The following is a 23,613-nucleotide window of genomic DNA, read 5'->3' as shown; positions in this document are numbered from 1 at the left end:
ATACACACGCCGTGGCCCACCGCATCGACACTGGAGATGCCATTCCCCTTCACAAGCACCCTAACCGCCAAGTCAACCAAAAGGAGGTAGAGAAAATGTCTGACAAAGACATGATAGATCCTTCCTCTAGCCCTTGGACTTCTTTTGCATCGCTGATTTCAGCCATCACAGCACCACCTGTGGTGGCTAATTTTGACGCAGCTGCTAGAAAAGAGCCTTGCACCGACGCAAGCGGCCATGGTATCGATGATATCCTCGCCCAAACCCAGAACGGAGCTAACCGTGCGATAGCGTGTGCTAGTCGCCACCTGTCCCAGTCGGAAAAAATGACATCATTATTGAGCGGGAGTGCCTAGCTCTCGTATGGGCTTTCATTAAATTCCGTCCGTACCAATATGGACGGCCGTTCGTGGTCAGAACAGACCATCATGCGCTCTTCTGGCTCTCAGCGCTTAAAGACACCACAGCGACGCTCGGTCATTGGGCATTACGATTACAGGAGTACACGTTTTCGGTTGAGTACAAATCTGGCAAGTTGCACGCTGACGCCGAGTACCAGTCCCGTTACGCCGTTGAACCATCCGACTCCACTGAAACAGACCCCGACACCTACTTCTTAGCAACCACAGAATTCATCCATGTGGCCGACGAACAACGTAGGGATCTATCGTTGCTCTCTCTTATTGATCGTCTGCAATCCGGCAGCCCCGACTACTCACTCGACATGCTCTTGCTTCAGGATAACGTTCTTTACCGCCGTAACATGCACCCCGAGGGCGCAGAACTGCTGCTAGTTGTCCCGCGTCATCTACGCAGAGATGTCCTCGTCCAGTTTCATGACACCTCAACTTCCAGGCACTTAAGCGTCTCCAGAACTTATGATCCCATACGACGAAGTTTCTTCTGGAAGGACCTTTAGCGTTCCGTTCGTCGCTACGTATAATCTTGTGACGTGTGTCAGCGGCGCAAGAAACCTGCGACTCAACCTGCTGGTCTCCTTCAGCCAATTGACGTTCCCACCGAGCCGTTTTATCGAGTGGGCCTGGATTTGCTCGGCCCATTTCCAATTTTTATGCAAGGCAACAAATGGATTGCAGTCGCTACAGATAATACCAAGCGATATGCATTTACTCGAACGCTGCCAACTAGTTGTGCCATGGACGTAGCCGACTTCCTACTGTACGATGCCATCCTCCAACATGGGGCTCCACGTCACCTACTCACAGATCGCGGTCGCTACTTCCTGTCTCGTGTGGTTGACGACCTACTTAGATCATGGGCTACTTATCACAACTTCACACGCCTCATTTCACCCTCAAACCAGCGGCCTCACAAAACGTCTCAACCGTACACTGACCGACGTGCTTTCCTTGTACGTTTCTGATGATCACCACTTTTAGGACCTTGCCGTTCCGTTCATCACATTAGCATACAACTCATCGTGTCATGACACTGCCGGCTACTAGCCCTTCTGTCTTCTCTTCTAACTTCGTCCTCACCTTCTCATCTAACCCTTTTTCAGTAGAGTAAGTTTCTAACCAGTAAGTTTCTACTAACCCTTCTATCTTCACCGTCCAATATTACCCTTTGACATCTTGATCTCTTCTGATCCCGCGTCCACGTCCACGACTTCCTACCCGCAAGACGCCATCACGCATGCGCTCGTCGTGCGCACAGTAGCCCGCGCTCGGCTCTCGTCATCGCAGAGTGCACAAAAGTCCCTTTACGATCGCCGACACCGGGATCCTGCTTTACCACCCAGCTCTCTCGTCCTTCTCTGGCTCCCATCTCGTCATGTCGACCTCTGTGACAAGTGAATGTAGCGGTACGTTGGGCCTTACCGCGTGCTGCGCCAGGTGACTCCTGTTACCTATGAGATAATTCCCATGGCACTCACTTCATCAACGGCCACAACACGAAGCGACATCGCACATGTTATCCGCCTCAAACATTACAACTGTGATAACCCATTTCGACCACAACCAGCCGGTGATAATGTGACGAACAGTGGCGAAGACAAAGAAGTTGTAGAAGGGCTGGGGTAAAGTCTCTCCTGTCGGACAGAAAGACCTGCTAAAACTTCTGTGCCCGTGCAGTCTTGACTAGCATGTCCAAGCCGTTTACTGTCGATTAAATACCCCCTGTAAAAATATATATAAAGAGTATGAGTATTTGAACAGGTCAAAGTTGCAAAAAGAAATATTTCATCGTTTCGGCCGGAGGCAGGTCTTTTTCAAGAGTGGTTTTACAGGGGAACGGCAGCTCAATTATACACAGAGTAGAACTTTGCTTCAAGATGGTGCACTCAGTAAGCAAATAAGGAGTTGTAAACATAAAAATAAGCAGAGGATGCGTTGGAATACACATTACAATACAACTTGCTCTTGCGGCATGGCGCCAACGTCAGGCCTGGGCTCGCATACCACCAAAAACAAATAGCGCATTCGCGTGAAATGTTACGTACGCGCAGGAGATATGCTTAAAATGAGGTAACATAATCATGGACGTCCAAGTTTTCAAGAACTACGCGATTGCGTCCTCACAATCTTCCATGAATGTGCGCAAACTGGTAACATAGCGTTGTTGCAACATTTCACCAATATAGTTGCGAAAGTATAATTCCCAAGGAGAACTATGAGAAAACGTCGTCACCACCATGGTCAGACGACTGCTAACAGACACGTAACATATGCAGACGAAAAAAATTACACAATAACGAACGAACATGTTGCGAAGAAACATATCTTTTCGAAGGCATCATTGTGCCTCCGAGTGAATAAAGAAAGGGGAATGAGCAAAGAGGGAGGAGAGCCTGCTGTCACCATGCAAGAAATGTGAGGCGGAACTCAACTTTGAGGTTGCTGGGGATACATCGTTTCCTGGTAGCGCAGTGGGTTAGTTCATGGAGACTGAGTGTTTCCACAATTATATAGGCGCGTGCTACCATTAACTGCATCGGGATGTAAGCTGCTGGCCACAGGTTAGGCGTAGCATAGTACAGGAAACATAGGAGAATGAGACGGCGGGAATCGGAGCACTACAAGAGCTAGGTTTCTCGTGACATGTAAATGAAAAAAGCAGAATGAAAGATGGTTAAAGATTTAAAGAAAGCATAAAAAACTAAAAGAAAAATGACAACAGTGAAAGAGTGCGGATATATGTTTGCCAGTGAGTATATGCGTGCGCGACATAAATGAAGTGATGCAGAGAAACGTAACATCCTTTTTCCTCTTTTACACCATTTGCGGGCTAATGGTGGACTATTCGGATATTTATCTGAGTGTGTTATTGATTTAGTTGATGCACTCCAAATGCGCAATTAATTTATAAATGATATATGATTCACAAGCGTTCTTGACGAGTGGCCTTGCAATGCAGGCTGTCGAATGGTGACCATAAGCCCCTGAAAAGGGTTCCCATGTATGCAATATGTCTTTAGAGTGGGATCTGAGTTTTGTGGTTTTTTTTAAATAAATGAATCCTTTCTTGAGACAATACATTGTCTGGGATGTAGGGGCTAAAGGCAGATGCAACTGCCTGACAAACGTCGATGTTCTGACTATTATACTCTATGCGGGAAAAAGTATCTGTCTCTCCAGTGTATAGATGGCATTACAAGTGGCCGAGTCAAAGTCAACTCATTTTTGATGAAGTTCAGTTTACTTGCAAACAGGCCGTCTATCGTCGTTTACTGCAGGGCACGCAGCCTTGACAAGCTTCACCATTTATTTTAGAAAAGTAATATGTATTTATTGGTCGCAGCCACCATATAAATTTTTTTCAGAAAATTCAGAAAGAACTTCACTCATTTTATGATGCTCTATTATTATGTCCCACTGTGTTCGAGGTATCGAGCTTGTTTTAGGTGTCGAAGACAAAAATTCTAGGACGAGATTAGCTGTATGTGCATCTGACTTAGCAGATTTGTTGCTGTATGAAAGCGTGGCGCGCTTTTCTTTCGTGCTTTTTTCTTTTGACTCGTGAATAACCAAGGATGGGCAATTCTGACGGGCTATGTCTGAATTTTTTGAATTATGGTTTGAATTATGGTTTGAATTATGAACTGCAGTTCTTGTCCTTTGCGCATATGCGCCTAAATTGAGGAGCTTGACTATTGGGAATCGATGTTACACAAATGTTTACGTGGTTAGTGTTAAAGTGAAAGTGCGTAGACTTCTAAGTCAAAGGTTTAGAGCAGAGAGCAACGTAGCTTTTCCGTGTCCCATTTTGATCAAAATTGCTCATTGTTGAAACGTTGCACGCTTAGACGATTGATATTTTATATATAACCCAGCGCCTTTTATTGCCACCCCAAGAACAAAAACGCCACACATTCATTTCGTGCGCTTGTAAGGTGAAGGTATTCTGGCCGCTTCTAGCATCAGTACTTGTAGCTTTCTTATCAATTGAATATTTCAGCTCAAACTTACTTGAGAAAAATGTTTTCTTTGCTAAACGGGCATTGTGGTGCTGATCGTGACAAAGCTAAAAAAATATTTTTCTAAGTGAGTCTGAGCTCCGATTGCTTTGCCGACCAATGTTTCGCACACTCATTAAAAAAGCCTATATATACTATATATAAGTGAGACCCCGCCACCTTTGGAAAAGGTAAACAGTGGTTGTGTTTTTATCATATGGCCACCGGTGAACTCTACGCTGAACCTGTCTAATGATGCGGCTACCACATCGAAGCGAAGCCTCAGCCCACAATATATGCAAATTTATTAGGAATCTAAACAAAGTCTTTGAAAAGCATTTGCAGTTCCACGCTCATATAATATGTAAGAATTTATGAGTACAACATACTAAGCCACAAGTCCTTTCCGCAAGCATTAGCAGTTTGTGCTGATGTCACGTTACTGTCGAACATGTTTCTTTATCCAAAATATGCGCTTTTCCTAAGTGGCCCCCATAGAAGCCGTTATAATGCCTTAGCTCCACAAGGCCAATATAAGTAACCTGCACCGTATTTCCCACATTCAACCAATGCAATAATCATTTACGCTCATTTGTCGCAGGAAGCTAAAATCGGAATGCCTAGAGGTGAAGGCGAAGCACAACTACCAGAAAGACTACAGGAAGTTCCCTGGCCAAACAGTTCGCGAAGAGTTCTTTTGTAGGAAGGTCTTGAAACACCCCAAAGAAAGCCGAGAGAAGGTGGTAGTGAAAAAGATGAGCAACCGAAATGCACGTATATTTTTCTTCCACAATGAAATTACTGACTACATTAATAAGGAGTCAACGAAATTTGTTCCTGGCTAGTTGGTTCATGCTTTGCTCATATTTTATTAATAAGGAGGTCGTTGTTCTTTAGGTCAAATGTTTAGATCATTTCTGGAAGCCTGGCTTATTATGTTTGACAGGTTTATAACATACATTTTCTTTCCCATTCCTCCTCTCGCTCAGCAGCCGTCTTCTTACGCACTCGCGCTTTTTTTTAGCGTGCCAGAGGTTAGCTCAGCTTCAATGGGACCCATAAACGTTCTGCTAATTCAAACCCTCTCACTCATCTTTCAAAGCTTTCTAGGCTTTCAAGGCTTTCAAGGTTTGTCAAGTTTGTCTTTCAAGATTTATCACTGACAAGGTCGCAAAGGGCTCTGTGCTGCAATGGACTCCAATTTACAATGCAGTTTTTTTTATTTTCCTTTTTTTGACGTGCAACGTCCTTCGCTAGGTCAAATGGAATCGCTTGCTATAACCGCATGTAACGAATTTGTGTTGTACTATCATTGTTTTTTTTTCGGCACCGTACGACCCACGTACCTTACTTTGCTCTCGTTGAGTAGATGTAGGCAATTCTTACTCTTTTAGTGTATTACGCGTTTTCTTTAAGTAGAACTCCTTTCGCTGGGTCAGGTGGGGTTGCTTGCTTAAACCGCATGTAACAAATTTGTCAAATTCGAGTGAGCGAGGCAAACCGCACCGCCATTCTTTTCTTCCCTACTCGTTTTAAGTGCTATTCAAGCTTGTTACAAATGCCCAGTGTACCTAGCCGCTTTCACTGTTTCCTTCTTACGTGATTACGCATGGTTCGGAACAACGCTGTTAGAACCATTTCGGAATAGTGCTACATAGTGCTACCTACCGCGTTCAGAAGTATTCCGTTAGCTTTGCGCTGCTTTCTAGCATGAATTGGTTATAGCTTTCTCCTTCCAGTCCCCCTAAGTCACGGCCGATGGCTCGCCTCTCGATGTAAGCCACGGCTTGTTCCTTGTAATCATTTATTGCACGGCTGTCTCCCTGCACGAAGTGTAAAAGCCATTTTTGGCGGATGACGCCCTCTGGGTCACAGACACGTTTGCCACCCCACCGCTTACTTTCTGCAAACGGACGCAGTCGTCTATAGGTCTTGGCGTGGAATGCCGTGGCCTGGCGACAAGGTCTCGAAGTGTCGCTTTCTCGAAGTGTCGCTCTGTAGCTCAAACCGTAGCATGCGTGCGAAAGTTAGCCGCACTCATCCTCACTCCCGCTCTTTCCTGTCCTTAACCAGCAACGAGTTGGCACTCCTGCAGCCGTGGTGCTGTTTCACGGCAGTCTCTCAACACTGGCCACGTGGCGGCCTCGAAATGATGACGATGTAGGCGCGCTTAGGATCGTGCATGCGTTCTTGATACTGCGCGTGGTTATAAATAACCGCTGTAAATGCATTTCGCCTCTTTGCTTTCTCGTAACAGTATGAACCCATATTTCTGCATGCGATACAGCGTCTGCGTTGTCCGCGAGGTGCTTTTTTAGATCATAGTTTTGATTTTCTCGCCTGTGGCAAAGACACTAGTCTTTTCCTTGAGCTGGAGAACTCAAAGACTTGAACAATACTTCAACGAGAAACTGAAATATTCAATAAACTAAATAATATATTGACACGTGTACTTATCTTCATCGCGCAACCACGTTTCGCCGCTTAACAACTGTAATCGCAGAGCGAGGGACGCGCCTGCATGTATCCGACGTTTCTGGAAAGTTATCGACGCTTCTATCCGCGTGTCTGTTGTCGCCGAACCTTGTGTTATCAGATTTCATCGCGTGACACGAATGGTGTAGAACTTTGTGGAAGACACGCGGGTCCCATCAGTTAATCTGGAACATTCGACGACTGATCTATAAAAGCCGACGCGCTTGACCCGCTGATGAGATTTTCGACGATCGCCGAGCGTGTTCGCCGCTTTCGTTGTGCTATAAGTGTAGCCTGTTTTGTGGGCACAGGTTCGCCCAATAAAAGCTAGTTTTGTATTCCACCGTACTGCTTCTTTCGTCACCGTCACTACCACGTGACATCTGGTGGAGGGGCTTGTGCGTTCATGTACCGAACGCCCCCGCAAAGCCGCGATCCAAGCCCAAAGCCCGAGGACAAAACTAACATCGCCGAAGACCAGCGTGCTAGCCGCAGACTGCAAGGACTGCCCCGAGAGCACGAACTTCTACCTGAGTCGACAAAGAAGATCGTGGTCAAAACAACCCCAATGGCTGCCCCAGCGTCCCCCGTTATCCTACAACAACCTCGGGACCCACCGACCTTCCATGGAGCAGCGACTGAAGACCCAGAATCCTGGTTGGAGACCTACGAACGAATCGCGACTTTTAACAACTGGGACTCCGACGACAAGCTGCGGCATGTATACTTTGCCTTAGAAGATGCCGCCAGAACGTGGTTTGAGAACCGGGAGTCGACCTTGACGACATGGGACCTCTTCCGTACCGGCTTCCTGCGCACCTTTACGAGCGTCGTGCGCAAGGAAAGGGCCGAAGCCATGCTGGACGCCCGAGTGCAGCTACCTAACGAGAACGTCGCCATCTTCACGGAAGAAATGAAACGTCTGTTCCGCCATGCCGACCCGGATATGCCTGAGGAGAAGAAAGTCCGCCTTCTCATGCGTGGTGTGAAGGAAGAACTTTTCGGCGCAATGATACGAAGCCCACCGAAGACCGTAGAAGAGTTCCTTCGCGAGGCCACCAGCATCGAGAAGACACTCGAAATGCGGAACCGGCAATTCAACCGCCGTACAAGCTCTACCCACTACGCCGGAGTTCAGTCACTCGCCGCCGACGACCTACGCGAGACTATCCGAGCTGTCGTGCGGGAGGAGCTACAAAAGCTGTTCCCATCATCACAGCCTCAAGTGGCTTCGATTGCCGACGCCGTGCGTGAGGAGCTCCAACAACAACTTGGAGTAGCCCCTGAATCGCCGCAGCGTGAGCCGCAAGCGATGACCTACGCCGCCGTCGCACGCCGTCAAGGACCCCCTCCGCGAGCACGCCAGGGCCCTGTCACGCCACAGTTTCGTCGTCCGCCGCCGCCGCCGCCAGCACGACCACCCGTCGCCCAGCGCACCTACGCGAGGAAGACGGACATCTGGCGTGCTCCTGACCACCGCCCGCTCTGCTACCACTGCGGAGAAGCGGGTCACGTCTACCGACGATGTCCGTACAGGGAGATGGGGCTGCGAGGTTTCGCCGTCAACGCGCCGCGTCCACAGCTTGGCGAGCGCCCACGTGACATCGCCGATTACCTCGCCGCTACTCAGTGGAGCCCTCAACGGCCGTCCCGTTCGCCATCACCAGGCCGCTACCTGTCGCCGCAGCTCCGACCATACACTGGCCCAGCCCGGGGCCGGTCAGCGAGCCCATACCCGGAAAACTAAAAGCAGCAACCGATGGAGGTGCGGTTGCTGTTCGTCGAACTGACCAAGATCCTCCGCCGCCGACGAAGACGACGAAGAAACCATCTCGACGACCTAATGACGACACGCCGCCGTCCCGACGAAGTCTGGAAGCCAAAACTACACCGACGAAAGACGACTTGACGACGCGACGTTCCAACTTCATTTCAACACGACGCAGCCGTGATCCAACGCCAAGACCAAACTGCAATGCCAGACAAAGAACAACCGACCTCGACGTGCTTCTCGACGGCCACAAAGTCACTGCCTTAGTCGACACAGGGGCCGATTACTCCGTAATGAGTGGACACATCGCCGCCCAGTTGAAGAAAGTGAGGACCGCATGGGAAGGCCCTCAGATTCGCACCGCTGGAGGACACCTCATCACGCCGACTGGGATCTGCACGGCAAGAATAACCATTCATGACCGGACTTACCCTGCCACCTTCGTTATCCTCCAACAGTGTTCACGAGACGTCATTCTCGGTATGGACTTCCTGGACCAACACGGCGCAATCATCAACCTCAAGTCGAAGTCAGTAACGCTGTCGGAAGATAAAGCAATGCCGCCGGAGAGCCCTCGTAGTCACCACGCCTTGAGTGTGCTTGAAGATCAAGTGAGCATCCCGCCTCGCTGCAGCATTGTTATTTCGGTCAGCACCGAAACACCCGCTGACGTAGAAGGCGTCATCGAAGGCGACCAACGTCTACTGCTAGACCGTGAAATTTGCGTCGCAAGAGGGATCGCTCGACTGCATGGAGGGAAAACTGAAGTGTTGCTGACAAACTTCAGCCAGGAGTTCAAGCACATCAACAAGGGCACGACGATCGCGTACATCGAGGAAATTCTGGAAACAAGTAATGCGTTTGTCCTATCGGATTCCGCCACATCTACCCCGACGACCATGGTTCCCGAACCAGACTACGACATTAATCCAAATCTCCCTATGATTAAGCAACAGCAGCTGAGAAGTCTGCTCCGACGATACAAAGGCTGCTTTTCGACGTCATCGAGGATTCGACAAACACCAGTCGCCAAGCATCGCATAATCACCGAGGAATGCGCTCGACCACTCCGTCAGAGCCCTTACCGAGTTTCGGCGCGAGAACGTGAAGCTATAAGAGAACAAGTCGACGAAATGCTGCGCGACGACATCATCCAGCCATCGAAAAGCCCGTGGGCATCCCCTGTTGTTCTGGTAAAGAAAAAGGACGGAACCCTACGTTTCTGCGTCGATTATCGGCGTCTGAACAAGATCACGAAGAAGGACGTATACCCCCTCCCACGGATAGACGACGCATTGGATCGGCTCTGCAACGCTAAATACTTCTCGTCCATGGATCTCAAGTCTGGCTATTGGCAAATAGAAGTCGACGAAAGAGATCGCGAAAAGACCGCCTTCATCACCCCAGACGGCCTCTACGAGTTCAAGGTTATGCCATTCGGACTGTGCTCGGCGCCTGCAACGTTCCAGCGCGTGATGGACACGGTTTTAGCAGGATTGAAGTGGCAGACCTGTCTCGTATACTTGGATGACGTCGTTGTCTTCGCCGAAAATTTCGACGTTCACCTTAGGCGGCTGGCAACAGTACTAGAGGCCATCAGGACATCAGGACTTACTCTGAAGCCGGAAAAGTGCCACTTCGCTTACGAGGAGCTTCTATTTTTAGGCCACGTCATCAGCAAATCTGGAGTCCGCCCCGACCCGCAGAAGACAGCTGCCATAGCAAAGTTCCCACAGCCCATCGACAAGAAGGCAGTGCGTAGATTTCTTGGCATGTGCGCCTACTACAGGCGATTTGTCAAGAACTTTTCACGCATCGCTGAGCCGCTGACGCAGCTAACTAAATGTGACGTCGAGTTCAAGTGGGAAACGCCGCAGGCCGAGGCATTTCAAGAACTCAAACGACGCATGCAGTCGCCGCCCGTACTTGCGCACTTCGACGAGAACGCCGATACCGAAATCCACACTGACGCCAGTAGCCTAGGCCTCGGCGCCGTCCTGGTCCAGAGAAAAGATGGACATGAACACGTGATAGCTTACGCTAGCCGGTCGTTGTCAAAAGCGGAAGGCAATTATTCTACAACCGAAAAGGAATGCCTCGCCATCGTTTGGGCTACAGCGAAATTTCGCCCTTACCTATATGGCAGGCCATTCAAAGTCGTCAGCGACCATCACGCCTTGTGCTGGCTAGCGAATTTAAAGGATCCCTCAGGACGGCTGGCACGGTGGAGCCTCAGGCTACAAGAATACGACATCACTGTAACATACAAGTCCGGACGAAAACATTCAGACGCCGATTGCCTATCACGCGCCCCCATTGACCCGCCGCCGCAAGATGACGAGGATGACGAAGCCTTCCTTGGTATAATAAGCGCGGAAGACTTCGCCGAACAACAACGAGCGGACCCGGAACTTAAAGGCCTCGTCGATTATTTGGAAGGGCACACCGACGTTGTCCCCAGGGCATTTAAGCGCGGATTATCTTCCTTCACGCTTCAAGACAGTCTACTCGTGAAGAAGAACTTCTCACCAGTCCGCGCCAATTACCTTCTTGTTGTCCCGTCAGGACTTCGTCCAGAAGTATTGCACGCCCTACATGACGATCCGACCGCTGGACACCTCGGTTTTTCCCGGACACTATCGAGGATTCAAGAAAAGTATTATTGGCCGCGCCTGACCGCCGACGTCGCCCGTTATGTCAGAACATGCCGAGACTGTCAGCGACGCAAGACACCGCCGACAAGGCCAACCGGATTACTACAGCCAATCGAGCCTCCTTGCCGACCATTCCAGCAGATCGGGATGGACTTGCTGGGACCCTTTCCGACGTCAACAACCGGAAATAAGTGGATCGTCGTGGCGACCGACTACCTCACCCGCTTCGCTGAAACTAAAGCACTGCCGAAAGGTAGCGCAGCCGAAGTGGCGAAATTCTTTGTCGAAAACATCCTGCTTCGACATGGCGCCCCAGAAGTCCTCATCACCGACAGAGGAACGGCCTTTACAGCGGAGCTTACCCAAGCCATTCTGAAATACAGTCATACAAGGCACAGGAGGACCACGGCCTACCACCCGCAGACGAATGGCCTTACGGAGCGGCTGAATAAGACCCTCGCCGACATGCTAGCGATGTACGTCGACGTCGAACACAAGACCTGGGATGCCGTCCTGCCGTACGTAACATTCGCTTACAACACGGCGGTGCAAGAAACAACACAGATCACGCCGTTTAATCTGGTTTACGGCAGGAACCCGACGACGACGCTCGACGCCATGCTGCCCCACATCACTGACGAAGAGAATGTTGACGTCGCTAGCTACCTCCAGCGCGCCGAAGAAGCCCGACAGCTCGCCCGCCTACGGATCAAGACCCAGCAGCGTACCGACAGCCGACACTACAACCTCCGAAGACGCTTCGTCGAGTACCAGCCCGGGGACCGTGTTTGGGTATGGACCCCGATACGCCGGCGAGGACTCAGTGAAAAGCTGCTGCGACGCTATTTCGGACCCTACAAGGTCATCCGACGTATTGGCGCACTAGACTATGAGGTCGTGCCAGACGGCATTTCGCACTCACAGCGGCGCCGCGCACGATCTGAAGTGGTCCACGTGGTGCGCCTTAAACCATTTTACGGACGCTGATGAACTTCCTTAGTTTGTTGTTTTCTTTGCTACGAGTGCTTTTCTTTGTTACTTTCGTTTGTTTGCAGCATCGGGTCGATGCTTTTTAAGAGGGGGGTAATGACACGTGTACTTATCTTTGTCGCGCAACCACGTTTCGCCGCTTAACAACTGTAATCGCAGAGCGAGGGACGCGCCTGCATGTATCCGACGTTTCTGGAAAGTTATCGACGCTTCTATCCGCGTGTCTGTTGTCGCCGAACCTTGTGTTATCAGATTTCATCGCGTGACACGAATGGTGTAGAACTTTGTGGAAGACACGCGGGTCCCATCAGTTAATCTGGAACATTCGACGACTGATCTATAAAAGCCGACGCGCTTGACCCGCTGATGAGATTTTCGACGATCGCCGAGCGTGTTCGCCGCTTTCGTTGTGCTATAAGTGTAGCCTGTTTTGTGGGCACAGGTTCGCCCAATAAAAGCTAATTTTGTATTCCACCGTACTGCTTCTTTCGTCACCGTCACTACCACGTGACAATATTTTACCGATTAGGCGTTTACTAGTTACATTACTGCAAATATTTTACTTCATGACTTGCGGCCCAAATGTTCGAGAGGAATGCCGACTTAAAGCGTCTTCTGAGCATGGAACTGGCTTCTAGATATGCGCCGTAAAACGTGGGGTAACTATCCACTGTTGTTACACTTACTTTTTTTAACAGGACATCATTTTATGTGAATAAGCATGAAGTAACTGGACCGCTAATCTATTTCTTCGCTCGCTTTATAAATACAAAGACTGGTGTATTGCGTTAATTCATTCCAAGTGGAATGCCTTGCGAACTCACAAAATACCAATTCGCAAATTACAATAATTTCCGGAAAATAAATACTTCAAACAGTCCTTACCTAAATTTTGGTTATGAGTTGACCTTGAATGTTCATTTGTCGCGCAGGCATGCGCTAGTATTCCAGGTCAACCTCTAGAATTGTTGTATGAGCTTGAGGTGATTTTCTTATGTGAGAGATGAATTGAGATGAATTAGTTTATGGTATGAGAAATAATTAACCCCGCATGAGCACAACGTTACTAGCAATAGCAATTAGCCTTACAATAGACGTCTTATGTCGTAGAATGGGTGCGTTTTGAAATGTCTTACTCCCTAGCACTTTTCATTAGGTACAACCCAGTACACTGAAAAACGTTTCTTTTTCAATCGTTAATCCACCATTTCTCAATTAATATGCTCTGAATTTCTCGTAGGCACATTTAAAGAGACCTTGAAGCAAGCATAAATTGGTGTCACCTGCATGCATATTAATGCATCCAGGTGTCACCTGGAAGTGATATTCCAGTGATATTCCATTTCCAGGTGACCCGGAAATGTCACCTGGAAGTGATATTAATGCTGTCGCATTATTATTACTTAGGATCAATGATAATTTTCTTAGATATCGCAACATGGGAAAGTTCTCCTTATGCAACATTTCTTGTACTTTCAGAATCCCGAGTTTACCAGGAAGTGGAAAATGGAGTGTTGCCTTGCGGCTTACGGCCGTTTAACCTGCCGAAAAGCAACCATGCCTTCTGGTATGGCGTGTGCTCGAGGAAAGGTATGTAACCTCGGGTGAATTCTTTTTGGGGAATGCGTAGCAGCAAGGTAGTGTGGTCGGAAATAAATTGCTGCAAAGGGAAAAAAGTACGTGTTTTATGTTTATTAAACAGCAGGTGTAACTGACATACGTGTACGATGGAAAATATAATGGGTTTGCAACGTAAATATCAGTCATGCAGGTTGCGAAAACAAAACTAACGTGACCGCTCATCTAGGAGAATTGTGAGAACCAAATAATAACGGGCTAAACGCGAAATATATTTCCAGATTTTATATATTGCAACGAATAGCGATTACACGCAAATGCTTTTCAAGAATGTACATTTTAATCATAGCCTAGACATTAAAGTGCATTAATCCGTCAACGACCTCTGTTCTAGCAATTCAAATAAATATACTGTAGTTTCTAAATAGCATACATAATATATACAAACTAATGTTCACATTCAGTGGTATAACCAGGTTTCACCATATTTTATTTTTTCCTCTTTCAGACGTGCAAAAGAAATGTCTGCGGAGTCCACACTTGGGAACAGTTCAAGTGAATTTACGTCTTTCTAATCTATGGATTAGCACAAATTAAGTATAATTTTCTCAAGAAATAAAACACTTGCACCAAATTCACCAGATTTGGCACTTTAACCAAATGCTCGTCGCAGGTACCACGACCATGTGGGGGCCGCTGGCAGCCCTAAAAAGTTGTGGGCAATTTATATAAAATCCAACTGACCTGCCATGCGTGTACTAAAAAATGGAGAAAACCACTACAAGGAGGTAACAGTATCGATGAATTACCCGTATGCATGCCGTGTTGTCAATTATCTTTTGTTTCAGAAAAAGAAGGCGATTAACGGTTTTCAGTGAGTCACCTCCATTCCGTATGTCACTCTCAATCCAACGCATCCGATTAGATCCGAGATATTGTCCACTTTACTAGCAATGCTTGTATGGCGATACTTCCAAGTAGAATGCAATTGATCTGCAGTATTTAATTTTCGAACTAATCAAAGTAGACATGTTGAGTTGAGAGCGCTTCATTGAATACAGTATTAGTTACAGTTTCATGCAAACATGAATTTTCATTGACAGCTGGATATGCGGTCATCTCTGCAGCTTGTAAGTGAGGAAAAACTGCTTCCAGCTGTCGCGTGTAACATGACAATGATAGCGTCACAACAAGGAAACAGCACGTTGCCAGATGGTGCGGTAATGCGACTGGTATATTTTGCCTAGTTTTGGCCCTCTTCGAGGCTATCTATTTATCTACCTGCCTGGACAACTCCACAGCCTTTTTCGCTCACTAAGGCTCTGCGCACATAGCAATACGACGCTTCTTGACTTGCAGAATGTTGTCATGGTCATATACTGCAACAGCGACAAGGGTTATGTTCCTGGAAATTTGCTTTACGTTGTCAGTCCCGCACGTTCATCTGGACGGTGCCGTCTGCCCATCCATTCAGTTTTGTTGACGACAAGTATTTTCAACACCGACAACACATTGCTATTACTCCTCTCATCGTCAAGACGCCTCGTTATCTTTAGATTCGCCATTGCCACTGCGTGAAGAAAAAAAGGACTTTTCTGATTTGAATCTACGTCAAGTAAGCAAAGTGCAGGTATATGTGGAGAGCACTAACCACTGAGCGATCACACAATTTTTTATGCGAAGCATAATACTGGAGCTCAACCCAGCTCCTCAGGCGCGGCGGTGTCGCCTTCAATACCACGTGACACGGTGACGTCACGACAGAGGAGAAACGGCGCTCCAACTCGCGCCGTCGCTCGCGGCGTCGCATGGCGTCGCCTTCAAGGCTGACCACGTGACACCGTGACGTCACGACAGAGGAGAAACGGGGCTCCAACTCGCGCCGTCGCGGCGGTATATAAGCAGCTGCGCTTGCCTCTGCTAGACACTCCGAGGTGAGATGCCTCCTGGAGACAGAGCTGCTCGTTGGAATGAGAAGCGAAGGTTGCGGCGGGCTACAGAGACTGTTTCTAGGTGGCTTTGCTACGCCACAGCGACTACGCGCCCCGCATCGGACGCGGTGAGCGTCGAGCAACGCAGCGTTCGGCGCGACAACGAAATGTGCGCCTGAGCAAGCGCCGCACGCCTGAGCCGACGCCGACGACACCGGCTTTTCTGCGACACGAGCTCCTTAACGCTGTCGCGTTAAAATAAAGGCTAGTATGCTCCGCATCCTGGGCTTAACCTTAGCTAAGCCACAGCCATTTTTTTCTCTTTACAGCGTGAAAAAATAAACGTTATTGGACATGCAGTGCAAGGCTTTTCGCTGACGGACTGTGACATTTGTTGCATCTGCCTATGCATATTGGCAGCCTGAACCAGGTATGACTGTAGTGGACAATATTTAGTGCATCGAGTAGAGAATGCTATAGACGAGATGATGGTGTGTTTTCTTGAAATTTTCACTTCCCTTACTTGTGAAAACAGCGTCGGTGTCACATAAGAGGTGTGCGTGGGCATGATGGTGATGAGCCTCGAACACAGCAGACAACCATAGTGCAGGATGCGACGAAAATTAAGCACTGTAGTGGGTGAAAAGCAACGTCGAAAAGAACGACTACATCAATGCCTTTCATAAATTACAACATTTTCAAAAAATGCTTACGAAATGTTCTTTCATCTCTGTCTGATGCGCCTACAGAACAAAATCCACGATTATCTGTTCCGCTTTGGAAAGTCTTCTAAAAAAAAGGCTCAATTTCAGATTAGATCGAATAAAAGAAATTCTTACAGTCCTTGGTGGAATGAAGAATGCATTCGAGACGACAGAAAAAGAAAAGCTGCTTGGAAAAAATTATTGCATAACAAGAGTCCCAAAAATTGCAGTGACTATAAATTTTTCGAGCTGTCTTTAAACATACAGTTACTAAAGCCAAAGATGAATTCGATTGTAAGCAATTCGACTTCTTCTCTAACAATAAAAATAAGCGTGCATTGTTCCGTTTTCTCCGCGGTAGAAACGTTGTTCCGCGTCAAATTAATATTGACTCTATAATCTTAAGTAGCGATGAAATGAAACAATCACTAGAAGAAATCGCAAAGGGATTAGAAATTAGGTTTTCTTCTGTCTTGCCAAGTTGTTCTCACTTACGAAGGGCATCAGATGATTTTACAGAAATCTCCATGTTAGAATTGGCTGAAATCGTCGAGCGACTTCGAGATTCGGCTCCCGGCGCGGATGGGGTAACATCTACTATGATCAGAATTTTATTTAAGAAAGCTTCTGATGACCTTTTAGCTATTGTAAATTACTCAATTCGGTTCTCATGGATTCCGTCAGCGTAAAAAATTGCTAAAGTCATCTTTATTCTTAAAAATCATGGGGAAGGATATACAATCGATAACATTAGGCCGATTGCGCTAACTTCAAATTTGGTTAAATTAATTGAAAGAATTCTACATGCCCGTATGATTAAATTTTTACAGAACAAAAACTTGCTTAGTCCCTGCCAAATTGGATTCCGACCACCATGTTGAATTTGACATGCTCACGTGGACTTAGAAAGTAGAATAAAATTAGCACGGCGGCAGAAGGAAATAAGTGCTCTTGTGACATTAGACATTTCCAAAGCCTACGACAGTGTAGAACACTTAATTTTATTACATATATTGCGAAATCTAGAGATACGAAATTATTTTTCAAACTGGATTGGTGAATTCTTAAATGGAAGAACATTTTACTGCTGTCTAAGAGGCGTTTCCTCGAGTGTATATAATCAATCACGAGGTGCTCCTCAAGAAGCTGTCACTTCACCATTACTATTTATGACTCTGATGTGTTCTATTCCTCTTCATCAAGATGTACAAACATACGTATACACGGATGACACTGCTTTCTAAGCATCAGACAGTGATATTAACTTTCTATATTATCGACTACAGAACTACCTCAACAGCATAGAAACCTGGTTAAACAAAATTCACCTTTCACTTAACGTTAGAAAATGCTCGATTTGCTTTTTCCCCTTAGCAATCCCGTTAACATATCGATATCCTATCGCCTCGAGACTATACCTCAAGTGGAGTCGGTGAAATATTTAGGTGTAGTATATGACGGCTCCCTCAGCTGGCTCGACCTATTGACTATATAGTTAAAGAAAGGAGTGCGAGCAGTTGGTATGCTACGTAAGCTGTGCAACAGTCGGTCCGGAATGCGGAGAGCTCCACTTTTAATGATATACAAAATGTATGTGCGGCCCACTTTAGAATTTTGATGTGTTTTATTTTCTGGTGCTCCATTTTATAAATTACGTCCCCTTGTTCTACTTGAGCGGTAAGCCCTACGACTGTGTTGCGGATTACCGAAATGTGTTGCCAATAACATACTACACCAAGAAGTCAGGTTGCCGTCAATATTGTGTAGATTTCGTTTACTGACAGTGCAAACAGTCTTAAAATTGTATGAATCCCCTATTACAAGATTGCAATACATATTCATTTCCCAGCCTGCGATATTCTTCGGAGTACACTGGCATTGTTTTCATACACCACAGGTGGTCTTCCTACAAACATGCATCAATCCCTTAAATGTACGTCTCTGGGAGGTAGCGACTATTTGTGATGTGCGAGAGAACCTACAAATTATATATGATGACATCTACCCAAATAATGCAAAACTTCCCTCTTATAATATGGTAAACGTCTTATTACAGGACCATTTATTGAGTTTATCTATAAGTACGGTCATAGCGACAGACGCCTCCGAGTGTGAAGAAAAATCTGGAATTGGCATTTTCTCTCCCGCTTTAGACTGGTCATTTGCAATCAGGATTCCGGACTTCTTTTCCATATTTTTGGCGGAATTCCTAGCTGTAGTTCTAGCCTTACGCAAACTAAATTCGTCAATATTGGTGGTAGTGACAATAACAGATTCTTTATCCTTATGTTTCTCACTCACAGCGAATGGTGTCACTAATCTTTTACGTACATTTCATTTTCTAGTGCCTGCCCACATAAATTTATTAGATTGCTTTGGGTGCCTACAAATGAAGGATTAGTCATGAACGAAATGGCTGACAGTAGCGAGAGCGGCCCTCAGTGGCCCTGTATTACCATTACTTCCTCCAATAGTTTACCTAACGACTACTAGAATCAGGAGATATACAATTATTCAAGACTTCTTGAACCCAGCTGTAGCTAACTTTTCAGAATATCGACACCTCCTATTCCCTTGGCGCAAAAAGTTCTTTCACACCAGAATAACTGAAGTCGTCTTTACCCGATTACGTTGTCGAATACCAAAATTAAACTTCTATCGTCACAGGGCTGGTCTGGTGCCCTCCCCTCTGTGCCCAGTCTGTGGAGAAGATGAAACAATAGAAAAATTTTTTCATATTCTGCCACCGTTTTACTTATTTAAGAAAAAATATTCTAGAATCAAGATTTACACAGCTTGGTTTAAGCTTTTCAGTTTTAAATATCCTTTCTCTATGAGCCTCCTCTCTTGGAAAGTGCCCCAGGGATATTTGCTCAACCATGGCGGAATTTGTAATTGCTACAAAGAGATTGTCTTGGATTCTTAAACATATTATTTCTGTTCATTTCCTCGAGTTAGCATTACCAATTTTAGTATTTAATAAAGATTGCCTAATTTCATCCAAACCATGGCCAATCCTCCACAGTGGGTGTGCGCTATCTCATAAGGAATACCATGCCACATCATACCATACCACACCAACAGCAACGTGTCGGCGCTGCAAGGTATTTTACATATTTGCTCAAGTTATTCACAGCCACAAAAATTGCATTTATATCAGCACCGCAAGTATATAGGCCGAATAAAATCCCTCATACCTCGTAGGGGGTACTGTGTGTCCTTCCGTTCATGACACCAGTTTAAGTAAAGGTTTGGGTGTCACAGTTGATTAATGCTCAGGCGGGACCTTCACAACGACTCAACGGCTCAAAAATGTAAAATGCCTTTAACGCAGCAACAGCCTGCTCAGCTGTGGTCCTGAACTTTTAGCTTGCACGAAAACTGAGTTTAATAAATGGTGTACGAAAATTTCAGATATGAAATTGATCTCGAATGTCACGCTCCAGTCACGTCGGGCTGGTAGGTACTTGGGCTTTGTCCACCTGAGCATCCAAAACAAATGAATGCGTGTCAGTTTTATTCAAGTTCTCCAAACTCCTTGCACTGACAACGCTACCTGACGTTCCTAAGATACAAAAACAAAAATGAACATTATGAATCGTGATTAGCTGGACCAAATACATTCAGATGGCAAGGTGTTAAACCCCTCGTGAAAAAAAAAGGATTCAACATGAGCCTTTGGCCAAGCAGCTGCGAATCACAAGTTCAATAAAAGAGTGCTTTATAAGTTATAAATCTAGCCTACTCAGAGAGGGAGAGTCTCGGAGTGGTCGACTGTTCACGTGAGCAGTTCGCATTCCTGATAACCCGAGCAGGATAAGCCGGCTTACATTACTACACTATAGAAGCACCATTTGCAAGTTTGCATGCTTTTGCCGTGCGTTTGAGCAACATTGGTGAAAAAACGTTTTTCAGGGCTGGACAGTGTCGCAACAGTTCCGAGAAAACAGATGCTTCTTGGAAAGCATTGAAGGCTATGGATTTCACATATATTGGGCTTTCATGCGTACCAAGAGCTTATAAATTGATAATCTGTTATCGATGAGTGTTAGAATAACATGTAAAGGCCCTCTATATAAGCACACCTAAATTACGAAAGCACAGCTGTCCCCAAACAATGTATCGACGTATTTTCAATGCAGGAATGTGGAGCGAACCGGCCGGTGGATCGCCGGAGAATACAAGCGCAGCATAACTCCGCAAATACTAACCAAAAACATTTTCGGTTAAAGTACTCTCACACGTTTTAAGTACAGCAAAATAATTACACAATCACTTCAATTTTAAAAATTTAGCTATATCTTCACCAACCAGTGATTTCATTAAAATATTTATATTCTAATCACTTTAGCAAAAAAACGGCGTTTTGGTCATGTAAGTGCTATGATTCTAGCGGACCGAACATTGGCTGGGTCATTTGAAGAGAAAGAGCTTAGCTAGCTGTGCTCTCATGTTTTGTTGATTTTTGGACAGCTACTGTGCTTAGAAATTTATAAAAAAAATTAATTACAGCGTTCAATGTCTGAGCGGATTCTGAATCTCTTGTTAAAACAGTCAGATACAACGGCCTTCAGCGATGAAGCAATCCGATGTAAATACTTCCGCAGAAGCAGTAACCTGAGACCTGACACCAGGTGCACCCAGTGGAAGGCTGCCGAAGCAACAAACAGAAACCAATTTCTGTTTCAGTGTTCGTTTTTTCCAGAGCCTCCCACAAGCCGAAACTCCTTTACCATATTGGCATGTGTGCTTCTTTATTTTTTTCGAGTTAGCGCTTTTCACCGTCTAACAAATGTTATCGCTCAGTGCTGGATGCATCCGCATGTATCAGAAGTTTCTCGAATGTTATCGATGGTTCTATTTTCTGCCTCTTGTCATTAAAGCATGTGCAACTTGACTGCATCAGCGACGCGAATTGTGTAGTACTTTCTGGAAGGCACGCGGGCACCAGGAATACTCTGGAATTGTCGATGACGCATGTATAGAAGCTGACGCTCTTGACCGGCGGATCAGATTCCTATAATCGCCAATGTGTTCGCCGCTATCCTTGTGCTTTGAGTGTAACTTGCTTTTGTGGGCTCAAGTTCGCCCAATAAAAGTCAGTTTTGTTATTCACAGTTTTGCTTTTGTATTCTTCACGGTTGCTACCACGTGATAATGTGACCAAACAAATGCTCGGATAAAGCCTTTCAAGGGTGCCTCAGCCAATGTGTTTTGTTATCACCACACAATGTCTGCCCGGAAGTACTTACTGTCTTCTAACTTACCTTGCCATGCTCAATACGGGTAACATTAACCGGTTTCACCTAGTGGAAAAGATAAGGAGTCATAAAAATCTTACTCTGCATCGGTAATTCTTCCTTCTTGTTTATAATCAAACACTGTTTGAATCTTCGCTAAGAAATTGTCAATGTGGAGTAACTATAAAGAAGCATTATAACTGTATTTCCAGAGACTAATGTCACCAAATGAGCTTAGTTGTTTGGGTGATTGAGACCTGGGGATGGGGGTATAGGAGGGGAGTACGAACATTTAAAATCAAATATTTTGTGCATGGAAACTTGTACATTGATACACAAAAAGGGACAATAAATTAAAATTATTAACACCAAGAGGTAACAGCATAAACCACTGAAGAAAACAAAGAGACAAAGTAAAGTATATCACTTACGACTAGGATCTCTCCAATGTGTTTTGCGAACAAATCAATATATGAGGATGAAACGGCTTCTTCCGACAGGGAGTTCCATTCTTTGATAGCCTTTCGAAAACAGCTATACTTGAAACAATCGGTATGAATAACAGGGGAACGAATAAAGATTGAATTACGATGTCTAGCGGTTTCACCGGAAAAAAAATCAAAAACGTCTGTGTACCTAACATGAACATGATATGAATAATTAGGTAAATATACTTAGGTCTTCCATATTTAGTTCTAGCCTGTAATGTCGGTAGGTCTACTTGAACACAAAGTTGAGAATTGGAGTCCATCCGCCGATATTTATTGAATATGAATCTGACTGCCAGATGCTGTATTCTTTCAATTTTGATATGTTTATAGCAGTGTAAGGGTCCCTGACAGCATTAGCGTATTCAATTATAGGTGTATCTAATGTTTTATAAGGTAGAAGTTTTGTTTCTTGAGTTGCAAATGGTAAATTACGCCTCAGACAGCAGAGTGACTTGTTGGCCTTGGGACACACAAAATCTATGCGGTGGTTCCAGCGAAGATCACTTGTGAAAATCATGCCAAGATACTTGCTGATCAACTCGCATAAGTTCATGAGTATTAATAAGATAAGTATAGTTTAAGTAATTTAACTTCACAACTCACGAAGTCATACCTCATAGCTATATATATATATATATATATATATATATATATATATATATATATATATATATATATATATATATATATTAAACATATATGTGTGTGTCTGTATGTGTGTGTGTTTGTGTGAGTGGTGGCGCTGGCTAACACTCCCAGGGTTTTACTAGGAAACATAAACACCCAAGAAAGTTGCTGGGGAAACGGCGCAGTGGTAGCGCAATTGGTAGAGCATCGCACGCGAAACGCCAAGGTCGCGGGGTCGTTCCCCACCTGCGGCAAGTTGCTTTTTCATCCACTTGCATTTCCTTTAATTCATCGTTTCTCTATTTCATTTATTAAGCACAAGTAATTCCCCTATGTTGTCCTTAGTGTCAGTGTTTGCTGGAGTCTTATTTCATATATACATATATATATATATATGTATATATATATATATATATATATATATATATATATATATATATATATATATATATATATATATATATATATATATATATGTGTGTGTGTGTGTGTGTGTGTGCGTGTGTATGTGTGTGTGTGTATAGTGCACAGGGTTTAATCTGTTAAAAGCTCTGTAGTGTTTGCTGGCTGTCCAGGTGCTGGTGCATTCTTCGTAGCAGTATTACTCGACATGTAGGCAGGAACAAAACCTAATGCTGACCTTCAACTCAACCTTTCGTTAGAGGCACGTTGTCAAATAGGGACAAGGACACACCATTCACGGCACGATTTGACAAAGAAAGGAAAGAAGGCGCA

General features: G+C 45.5%; 1 protein-coding gene across 3 annotated transcripts in view; it reads left to right on the top strand.

Annotated features, from left to right (window-relative positions):
* Nucleotides 1-14,515, top strand: part of LOC139050695 (venom metalloproteinase BumaMPs1-like) — a 35,452-nt gene extending 20,937 nt beyond the window's left edge. For all 3 annotated transcript variants that reach the window (XM_070527317.1, XM_070527316.1, XM_070527318.1), the window contains 3 exons: nucleotides 5,019-5,173; nucleotides 13,788-13,897; nucleotides 14,394-14,515. In XM_070527317.1, the coding sequence (XP_070383418.1) occupies nucleotides 5,019-5,173; nucleotides 13,788-13,897; nucleotides 14,394-14,444 (316 nt within the window). In that variant the 3' untranslated portion in view covers nucleotides 14,445-14,515. The remainder of the gene's footprint in view (nucleotides 1-5,018; nucleotides 5,174-13,787; nucleotides 13,898-14,393) is intronic.
* Nucleotides 14,516-23,613: the final 9,098 nt, after the last annotated feature.

Source organism: Dermacentor albipictus, chromosome 10 (assembly GCF_038994185.2).
Source record: "Dermacentor albipictus isolate Rhodes 1998 colony chromosome 10, USDA_Dalb.pri_finalv2, whole genome shotgun sequence".
NCBI classification, from domain to species: domain Eukaryota; kingdom Metazoa; phylum Arthropoda; class Arachnida; order Ixodida; family Ixodidae; genus Dermacentor; species Dermacentor albipictus.
Note: the sequence above shows the minus strand (reverse complement) of the source record. Positions and strands in the feature narration are given on the sequence as shown.